We start from the raw sequence: 10,923 nt of genomic DNA, 5'->3' as shown, positions 1-10,923 counted from the left end.
TAAATAATATCTTAGTCCAAACATTGATTACAGTCCTCCCTACATGACTACCTAACCTCGCCACCTTTTGAGGTGCTGGTCTGAGGTGTGCAGGTTTCTGTTGTTGAAAGAGAATCTGGCCAATCAATTCTGCATAAATTCAAGTTGATTTATTCCTACGGTAACAGAAGTGCTTTATCTGAATTGTATGGTAATAATTACACTTTTGTAATACAAATGTTTAAAGGTTAAACATTAAAATGCTAAATTATTCTAAGAAAATATTATTTTATAACAATATTTTAATGCCTATGCTTTATCTCAATGTTTTCACCATTTTTCATATGGTTTGAGCTTTTGCTATCATAAAGGCATCATGCAAAACAAAGGCTACTATTGGCAGTAGTTTCTCTGCCCTGTCTTTCTCAAGTTGTCCCCTTGTGGAACTATGCCAGGCAGTGCTTGGCTGGTTTTAGAATTGTTATTTTAGTCATTCGTTGTACATTACAGAGTTTGTAGTATATTAAAACTATCAGGGAAGTTTGTCTGTAAACAAACCCCCAATAGAATGTGCTGTGGCACACCATAAGTAGGTGGGTGGGGGGGGGTGTAGGGGTCACGTGTGGCAGTGGAACCAGAAGACACAGACTAGGAGTTTCAGGGCTAATAAGCTTTAATAAACATGTAAAAGGTTACAAAGGGAAAAATGAAACACAAACACCAACTAGAACTCAAACCGGGGGCAAACCCATATCCCAGATGTACATCAATTTGGCGGTGCTAATCCCTTGCCCAGTCAATCTTCTGAGCAGCAGGGACTAGTTTAATATTCCATGTACATACATCTCCCCTTCAAATTATCTGCAGTTTCACCTCTCATTCCTAAGGAGGCTTAAAAGGCTCTGTCATCTACAGTCTATATAATCCGTTTTAACAGTACAAAGATACTTTAAATGATAGCAAAGTCCTCTTCGCATGTTCTACAGCTGTGTAGTTAGTGGCTAGTGTGTTTACTTATACCAATGTGTGACGGAAAAGAAACGTAGCAAAGGATGACCTAAACAAACTTGACAAAATCATACAGAAAGCAAGCTCATAAAAAGGATGCAGGCCAAGGGTCACACAATCATCAAACATGTCACCCACCCACTCCACAGCACTGTAATGCAACACAGAGCAGCTTCGGTAGTAGGTTCATTATGCCCACTGAGAGGTTCAGGAGGAATGAGGCTTTCAATAAGTGGAATGTTTAATAGATTTATGATGCCTTCTGAATAGTAATGTTGTTTGTTTTCCCAGAGCAGGATAGACAACAGCATGTCTTACCTTTCTCAAACGGCTCTCTATCTTTAATGGCTACAGCTGTAAGGTGCAGGGGCCTTCTTCTGTCTTATTTGTGTCTTTAACATGTGTTTGTCATTGGTCTTGTCGTTGCAATTTTTTGATGATGCTGAGTTCCAAAACTATTTCCCAAGTTGCGATCAATAAAGTACTACTCTCTCTACTCTATATTTATACAGATTTAACTGTGACGCTCTGACAGCTGTAGTCTCAGTTGCACTGGTTCCCTTTGATGAGGAAGAATGTTCCGGTAGCAACTCCCATTAGCCCCAGAGTCAGACCCACACCACAGAACACAGCAGGGCCCACACTGGGCTGGCTCACCTCAGGTTCTGTGGACACACACACACACACCGTGACACTGAAATATTCAGAAGAAGTCAAAAGTAATGCAGGCTAAATGTAATGTGATTGTGTCTTCTCACCCCAGATCCGTGTCAGGGGCTCAGTAAGGCCCTTGTGCTCCACAGTACAGCCATAGATGTCTCCCTCCTCTGGGGTGAAGCTCAGACTGGAGAACTGGTTGAAGGTGACATCAGTGTTGGGGTAGGGGGTGCTGATACGCCCTCCCTCAGTTACATTCTGATTGTTCCTGGTCCACCTGACTCTGACAGGTGGAGGGAAGAACCCACTGACGTGGCAGATGAGGGTGTTCTCCACCCCCAGTTTCACATCATCCCTGGGGTAGATGCTGCTGTGAGGAGGGTCTGTGGGAACACATTTAATATCACATTCATTCTTCCTTGTTGTGTTGTCATTGTGTTGGGCTAAAACAATGTTACATCTGCCATTAGGTCACATGATGTTAGTCCGGCTTGTTGTAGTAATATTAAAAGGCTGTAACACTGATCATATGTGGAGCTCTATAACACAGACAATACAACATATGAGGTTACAGTGAGGTGACTATTTTACTGCTTGGATCCTATTCATTCATTCACTCCAGATTACTTTCTCTCTCTTACCTATTGTCTCTGGTGGGTTCTTGTAAGCTTTTATAGATGTGGCCAGGTTTGCTTTGCATACCCCCTGATTACCTACAGCCTGTTCATAAAATCCAGGGAAGGTCATCTGATCTGCAAACGGAGGCAGCGGCATCACTCCCTCCTTTTTGTTGAAGTCTGCGTACCACAACTCTTCACCATCCAGTCCATACATACCCACTCCATCTGAATCACTGCATCCATTAATAGATATATCAATATGCAGAACTGAGAAAAGAACCAAATGAACCCGTTAGTACATTACATCTGGAAGCTCATCGTTGTGATGCTCAGACACATTATTTAATAACATTTTACTGTCCTGCTTTACCAACATGAACACATCCTTTTAACCCTTCAGTGGTTGAATTAGTGGCAGAATAATGTGGTAATACTGTATTTGTACAGACCACTACAGGTGGTTTAACATGTTCAACTAACTATCAAGACACAGTTAACTATCCACTAACTACCCCCTAACCCGGTAACCTATAACCCAAACACCATCCTGTCCCTGGTCTAACCCTGTAACCCAAACACCATCCTGTCCCTGGTCTAACCCTGTAACCCAAACACCATCCTGTCCCAGGTCTAACCCTGTAACCCAAACACCATCCTGTCCCTGGTCTAACCCTTTAACCCAAACACCATCCAGTCCCTGTCCCTGCTCTAACCCTGTAACCCAAACACCATCCTGTCCCTGGTCTAACCCTGTAACCCAAACACCATCCTGTCCCTGGTCTAACCCTGTAACCCAAACACCATCCTGTCCCTGGTCTAACCCTGTAACCCAAACACCATCCTGTCCCTGGTCTAACCCTATAACCCAAACACCATCCTGTCCCAGGTCTAACCCTGTAACCCAAACATCATCCTGTCCCTGGTCTAACCCTGTAACCCAAACACCATCCTGTCCCTGGTCTAACCCTATAACCCAAACACCATCCTGTCCCTGGTCTAACCCTGTAACCCAAACATCATCCTGTCCCTGGTCTAACCCTGTAACCCAAACACCATCCTGTCCCTGGTCTAACCCTGTAACCCAAACATCATCCTGTCCCTGGTCTAACCCTGTAACCCAAACACCATCTTGTCCCTGTCCCTGGTCTAACCCTGTAACCCAAACACCATCCTGTCCCTGGTCTAACCCTGTAACCCAAACACCATCCTGTCCCTGGTCTAACCCTGTAACCCAAACACCATCCTGTCCCTGTCCCTGGTCTAACCCTGTAATCCAAACACCATCCTGTCCCTGGTCTAACCCTGTAACCCAAACATCATCCTGTCCCTGGTCTAACCCTGTAACCCAAACACCATCCTGTCCCTGGTCTAACCCTGTAACCCAAACACCATCCTGTCCCTGGTCTAACCCTATAACCCAAACACCATCCTGTCCCAGGTCTAACCCTGTAACCCAAACATCATCCTGTCCCTGGTCTAACCCTGTAACCCAAACACCATCCTGTCCCTGGTCTAACCCTATAACCCAAACACCATCCTGTCCCTGGTCTAACCCTGTAACCCAAACATCATCCTGTCCCTGGTCTAACCCTGTAACCCAAACACCATCCTGTCCCTGGTCTAACCCTGTAACCCAAACATCATCCTGTCCCTGGTCTAACCCTGTAACCCAAACACCATCTTGTCCCTGTCCCTGGTCTAACCCTGTAACCCAAACACCATCCTGTCCCTGGTCTAACCCTGTAACCCAAACACCATCCTGTCCCTGGTCTAACCCTGTAACCCAAACACCATCCTGTCCCTGTCCCTGGTCTAACCCTGTAATCCAAACACCATCCTGTCCCTGGTCTAACCCTGTAACCCAAACATCATCCTGTCCCTGGTCTAACCCTGTAACCCAAACACCATCCTGTCCCTGGTCTAACCCTGTAACCCAAACATCATCCTGTCCCTGGTCTAACCCTGTAACCCAAACATCATCCTGTCCCTGGTCTAACCCTGTAACCCAAACACCATCCTGTCCCTGGTCTAACCCTGTAACCCAAACACCATCCTGTCCCTGGTCTAACCCTGTAACCCAAACACCATCCTGTCCCTGTCCCTGGTCTAACCCTGTAACCCAAACACCATCCTGTCCCTGGTCTAACCCTATAACGCAAACATCATCCTGTCCCAGGTCTAACCCTATAACCCAAACACCATCCTGTCCCTGGTCTAACCCTGTAACCTATAACCCAAACATCATCCTGTCCCAGGTCTAACCCTATAACCCAAACACCATCCTGTCCCTGGTCTAACCCTGTAACCCAAACATCATCCTGTCCCAGGTCTAACCCTATAACCCAAACACCATCCTGTCCCTGGTCTAACCCTGTAACCCAAACATCATCCTGTCCCAGGTCTAACCCTACAACCCAAACACCATCCTGTCCCTGGTCTAACCCTGTAACCCAAACACCATCCTGTCCCTGGTCTAACCCTATAACCCAAACACCATCCTGTCCCTGGTCTAACCCTGTAACCTATAACCCAAACATCATCCTGTCCCAGGTCTAACCCTGTAACCCAAACACCATCCTGTCCCTGGTCTAACCCTGTAACCCAAACACCATCCAGTCCCTGGTCTAACCCTGTAACCCAAACACCATCCTGTCCCTGGTCTAACCCTGTAACCCAAACACCATCCTGTCCCAGGTCTAACCCTGTAACCCAAACATCATCCTGTCCCAGGTCTAACCCTATAACCCAAACACAATCCTGTCCCAGGTCTAACCCTGTAACCCAAACACCATCCTGTCCCTGGTCTAACCCTGTAACCCAAACACCATCCTGTCCCAGGTCTAACCCTGTAACCCAAACATCATCCTGTCCCAGGTCTAACCCTATAACCCAAACACCATCCTGTCCCAGGTCTAACCCTGTAACCCAAACACCATCCTGTACCTGGTCTAACCCTATAACCCAAACACCATCCTGTCCCTGGTCTAACCATATAACCCAAACACCATCCTGTCCCTGGTCTAACCCTATAACCCAAACACCATCCTGTCCCTGGTCTAACCCTAGAACCCAAACACCATCCTGTCCCTGGTCTATCACCTAACCTGTAACAAACTGGTGCATCAATTCTCCCTAACCAAGGAGTATCACTAATGTGTTAATTTCAGTCACAGTGGTCAATATTATCCATTTTAAACATTACAAGCTCTTGAAACACGTGTTTGGTTATATAATATATTTTATTTCCCTCATCAACTGAATAATATCTACTTACCTTTGTCTTCTGCATACACCTGACAGCAGAGGATGAGAACAATCATAGAGGTCTTCATGTTCAGACAACAGAGAGACATTCAGGAGGACTATACTGTATAGTAGTTACCTTCTGACTGCTGTGAACCTTTACTGGAGGGATTCAACTTGTTTCTCTAAGTGCAGCAGCTTCCTGAACAATAGGACCAATCAGGTCACTTGTTTCATCCGTACTCAGCTGTAACTAGGTAGACACTGTCACCCACACTTATGTTTGGGCTTTGAGAATCTTCCGACCCAGATTAAGTACACAGACATATATTGTATCATGTTTTAGATTGATTGTAAACAAATAAATGACAAGTAGTATACTGTAGTCGACTGAACCACATTCTCTACAACATCTCACCCCTTTGACCTCCTCATCCCCCATAACAACCTGCAGCTGTTCATCAACTCTATGCTCAGGGTCACAGCACCAGTGTGACTGGCCCAGTATCAGCCCTGGTTGGCTGAGACCTGATGACTTGGCTCCTAAAGCTAATGCAGTCTACCTCAGCAGGTTAACATGGTATTGAGACGAGCAGATAACATGACAGGTACTGACAGTCAGTTGTAAATATGTGTAGAGCACATTTTACAGGTGACCGTATGATATCACTTGACAGAAAATAAAACACTCCCAAACTGTTAAAGGCCCCCAAAGAGCAGACTTTGGGACCATCTTTACAGTGAATCCCTGTGACTGGTTCACTTCACATCTCAGACCACAGAGTTAAACAACCTGCTGAAAACACTAACAGCTCGAACAACAGATTTGCTGTTGAGTGTTTTAACGCTAATTGCTATGAATGAGACATTTGTGACACAGGAGAAGGATAAGAAGGAACTTGTAGTCCTCATATATTTGTCCAGACAAACCAGTCTAGAAATGTCCTGAACCTTCTGAAGTTCCATTTTATAATTCTGAACCAATAGAAAAAAGGAAGACAGCTTTCTCACCAGTTACTAGGGAGAGACCTGAGTGTAGTCCCATCGGTGTCCCAGCTGGAACTACACGCTCCCCCTAGTAACTGGTGAAAACGCTTTGATTTGAGTGAGACATTTGTGGCACAAGGGAAGGATAGGAAGAAGCTTGTCGTCCTCATATAAAGACTACTGAAGGTTTCTCTGTGTACTGGTAGCAGAAGTACCTGAACTGTCAATCAAATAATGAATGTAATAAACACTGACCTTTATAATACTGTTTCTTTGTAATATTTACAATATTGTCAACTTTAAGTACAATTTCACCTCAAATGTGACATTATTTTTGGTAAAACAATGATAAGACAAAGTGTGTGTGTGTGTGTGTGTGTAACAGTACTCTTCTTGCGTTGTGTATAATCAGTCATCGACATGGAACTCCAACATGTAGCACCAGTCATGTAGATTTATTCTGATAGGAACAGCACAAAATTGCACGTCATGCAATGCACGTCTCACCATCCAACTCTACACTCACGCACTGTACAAAATATATGAACCCCCCCCACCAGACACAGTAAGTTGCTAGCTAGTACTGGCGGGAATGATTTACAACAAAATGCACAACAAATATTCTCCAAAAACCGCTGCATCTTATGTGTGATGTTAGAATAACATTTACAAACAATTTGATATAAATTGTACATTTAAATCATCACTTGGGAGTATAAAAATCACTTTTGATGTACAGTGCTTTGCAACCAACAACTTACCGCTGGTTTGGTGCTTGTTCACTGGGACGATTCTAACTGGAACATCCCCCCTCGTAAGTAAGCTACGCAAACCAGCCAATAAGATGCCATGTTGAGTAGGTGAAGGCAAGACAAACTCAAACCAAAAACCCATTGGCTTAACAATAAAGTGGCAAGGGGAATCACCAATATAACCCTGTTAAATGTGTGTGTGTGTGTGTGTATTTGTGTGCTGTGTGAAGATTATGATTCTGCTTTGCATGTATTGTTTAATAATGTTTATTTTAATGTTTTTATGGATATGTAGCTTAATGTGTATTTTGTATTTTCATGTGTATTGTGATGTTAAAATACCATGTTAACCCACTGAGCTAAAGCCTATGAATTATCTGTGGAAGCTAACACAAGTCATCGGTCTCAACCAGGGTTTGATACCAGGTCAGTCACATTGGTCCTGTGACCCGGATCACAGAGTTGATTAACAGCTGCAGTGGCTGTTATGGGAGATGAGGAGGTCAAGGTTCATTAAGTAAATCAGTGTATTAACCATTAAACAGGGATGATAACAGCAGGTAGTGTATTTGAAATGATCCCCTTGTAAAATCCCAATATACCTCCAGATTTGAACCCTAATCCTGATATGGTGAAACGTGGACAGAACATGTATTTGTAATGGACCTTTGTGTCCATCAGGGGAGATTGTGGTCATCCTGCCTCAGCCTCAGTGTTCACTGTCTGCTGTGTTACAGTCACTCACCCTGTTCAATAGGATTACACCTCTCCCTGGCAACAACAAGCGTGGTGGGACTTTCCAAACCACGGCCTTTGAATAGGGGAAGTGTAAACAACCAGGTCTCTAGTCTGAACACAGGAAGAAGGTTGGAATGAGGAAGAAGTGACCGCTGAGCAAAGTAGAGAAACACTAGTGGTGTTAGAGTAGGGGCTGCAGAGCTCCTTTCATTGAGGAACACATACCACTGTCATGGAACAATGTAAAACCGGCAGGACAGTGGAGAACTGAGATTTAGACCAATACATTCAAGACACTGACAAAAGGGCATCACACTTTGAGTTGTAACATTTAAACTATAGCAGGTTTTGACCAATTAAATACTGCCTGGAGTTCATCAACAATACATTTCTCATCCAGGTTAATGGGTGTCAGAGAGAGCAGCCTGGGGTCTGTAGATGAGAGAGGACAGGCCCCAACATTGTATGCAACAGAGAAGCACTTCTTAATTCATTAGCCACTGGATGTTTACTGTATGTATGTAGGGTCAGCCTACCCTGAATAGTTGGATCGATCACTGATTTAATATTGCAGTGTTGCAGCGTATGTTTGTCTTCTCTCTGGCTTCCACATGACAATGAGGTCACTTGACACTCAGAGGTTGTTTCCTTATTTTTATTCAACATTTATTTTGAGACCCAATGTTTAATTTCCAGATTAGTCCTGTTAAGGTGAGCAGATGACACGACAGGGACTGACACGACAGGGACTGACACGACAGGGACTGACACGACAGGGACTGACACGACAGGGACTGACACGACAGGGACTGACACGACAGGGACTGACACGACAGGGACTGACACGACAGGGACTGACACGACAGGGACTGACACGACAGGGACTGACACGACAGGGACTGACACGACAGGGACTGACACGACAGGGACTGACACGACAGGGACTGACACTGTAAATTGTAAAAACAAGTAGTAAATGCACATCCATCAGATTTAGCAGGTGCAGGACATACTAGGTTCGAGTTGAGGGGGTATGTCGGGGTTTGCCAGACCCCTTGTCAGAAAAAAGGGCAAGACGCATATCCCTTGTTAGCTTAACAATTTGCAGGGGAAAAAAATAGATCCCGATTATGTCTAGTCTAAATGTAATTAGCATAATGTTATTAATGCTGAGTGTCAAGCATTGACATCTGGTCCTGTTTTTACGGTCTTTGGTGTGACTGAGCCAGGATTCAAACTCCCAACCTTTAAATCTCAGGGTGGACATTCTAACCACCAGGCCACTGTTGGGTTGGTAACCAGCATATTAACTAGGTCACACGACAGACAGGAATTTATAGACCCATGTCAGGCATCAGTAATCAATCATGAACATCCAATTCTCATCCTTACTGAAGCAAGATTGCTAAATTGATACTTGATTGTTCATATAAATTATAATAATAGAATTGAAGAAAATTAGCTTCAAAACAAACAGCAAAAAACCCAGGGCCCTGAATTAAACAGAACCAAAGTCTGGTAAAATATTTAAAGTATCTCAATTAACAATAAATCATTTACACCCAAATGCTCCACTCAGCATTTTTTCCTCCAACCTTGACAACCTCACATTTGCCCCACATCTGTTGAACTTATTTGGTCTTTCTGTCACATTCTGACCTTAGTCCTTTTATGTCTTTGTTTTAGTTTGGTCAGGGCGTGAGTTAGGGTGGGTAGTCTGTGTTCGTTTTTCTATGTTGTGGTTTTGTGTTTGGCCAGGTGTGGTTCTCAATCAGAGGCAGGTGTCGTTCGTTGTCTCTGATTGAGAATCATACTTAGGGAGCCTTTTCCCACCTGTGTTTTGTGGGTGATTATTTTCCGTTTCAGTGATTGCACCATTCGGGATTGTTTCGGTTTTCATTTTGATTCTCTTGTTCTTTTTGTATTTTGTACTCATTCTCATTAAATTACATTATGGATACGTACAACGCTGCATTTTGGTCCTCCGATCCGTCGTACTACTCCTCCTCAGAAGAGGAAGAAGAAAGCCGTTACACTTTCACAATAGCTAATGTAAGTTAGTGGAACAATTCTCACTAATAGGGTAATTAGTGTGCTTGTGTCAGGAAGAACATTACTGTTACTCTTCATACTTCATCTATTAATCCTCTTCCCCGTTTTTATGGTGCAACTTGTTTGAAACTGTCCTGGACAGAGTTGTAAGTCATAAACATGAGAAAAGGCTATATTGAAATGCCTCAAGTATCGGGTTTTGTACTTTTAGAAATTCAAACCAAGTCAAGTGTTTGAATGTTCATTCAACGTTCAAAGCAGCCTGAATACACCTGACTATTGTACATAAATCCCTCCTGGTCATAGGACAGAGCTTCCCAGCAGCCTGAATACACCTGACTATTGTACATAAATCCCTCCTGGTCATAGGACAGAGCTTCCCAGGAGCCTGAATACACCTGACTATTGTACATAAATCCCTCCTGGTCATAGGACAGAGCTTCCCAGGAGCCTGAATACACCTGACTATTGTGCATAAATCCCTCCTGGTCATAGGACGGAGCTTCCCAGGAGCCTGAATACACCTGACTATTGTGCATAAATCCCTCCTGGTCATAGGACAGAGCTTCCCAGCAGCCTGAATACACCTGACTATTGTACATAAATCCCTCCTGGTCATAGGACAGAGCTTCCCAGGAGCCTGAATACACCTGACTATTGTGCATAAATCCCTCCTGGTCATAGGACAGAGCTTCCCAGCAGCCTGAATACACCTGACTATTGTACATAAATCCCTCCTGCTCATAGGACAGAGCTTCCCAGGAGCCTGAATACACCTGACTATTGTGCATAAATCCCTCCTGGTCATAGGACAGAGCTTCCCAGCAGCCGGAATACACCTGACTATTGTACATAAATCCCTCCTGGTCATAGGACAGAGCTTCCCA

At 44.1% G+C, this 10,923-nt stretch overlaps 1 protein-coding gene across 1 annotated transcript; it reads right to left on the bottom strand.

Annotated features, from left to right (window-relative positions):
• Positions 1–634: 634 nt before the first annotated feature.
• Positions 635–5,692, bottom strand: LOC112240105 (H-2 class II histocompatibility antigen, A-U alpha chain). Its single transcript, XM_024408463.2, has 4 exons — positions 5,539–5,692; positions 2,286–2,531; positions 1,746–2,027; positions 635–1,652 (listed from the first exon to the last, which is right to left on the bottom strand). The coding sequence occupies exons 1-4, from the start codon at positions 5,615–5,617 to the stop codon at positions 1,531–1,533; spliced, it is 729 nt and encodes a 242-aa protein (XP_024264231.1). The 5' UTR covers positions 5,618–5,692; the 3' UTR covers positions 635–1,530.
• Between the last annotated feature and the right edge of the window lie 5,231 nt (positions 5,693–10,923).

Source organism: Oncorhynchus tshawytscha, linkage group LG02 (assembly GCF_018296145.1).
Source record: "Oncorhynchus tshawytscha isolate Ot180627B linkage group LG02, Otsh_v2.0, whole genome shotgun sequence".
Classification (NCBI taxonomy): Eukaryota; Metazoa; Chordata; class Actinopteri; order Salmoniformes; family Salmonidae; genus Oncorhynchus; species Oncorhynchus tshawytscha.
Note: the sequence above shows the minus strand (reverse complement) of the source record. Positions and strands in the feature narration are given on the sequence as shown.

Bases quoted from the DNA above. Each gene is read 5' to 3' on its own strand.
- LOC112240105 (XM_024408463.2), bottom strand. From the start codon at position 5,617: ATGTCTCTCTGTTGTCTGAACATGAAGACCTCTATGATTGTTCTCATC. The intron at 2,532-5,538 runs GTAAGTAGATAT...TTCTTTTCTCAG, and splicing joins GGTGTATGCAGAAGACAAAG to TTCTGCATATTGATATATCT. The intron at 1,653-1,745 runs GTGAGAAGACAC...GTGTGTCCACAG, and splicing joins GCCCCTGACACGGATCTGGG to AACCTGAGGTGAGCCAGCCC.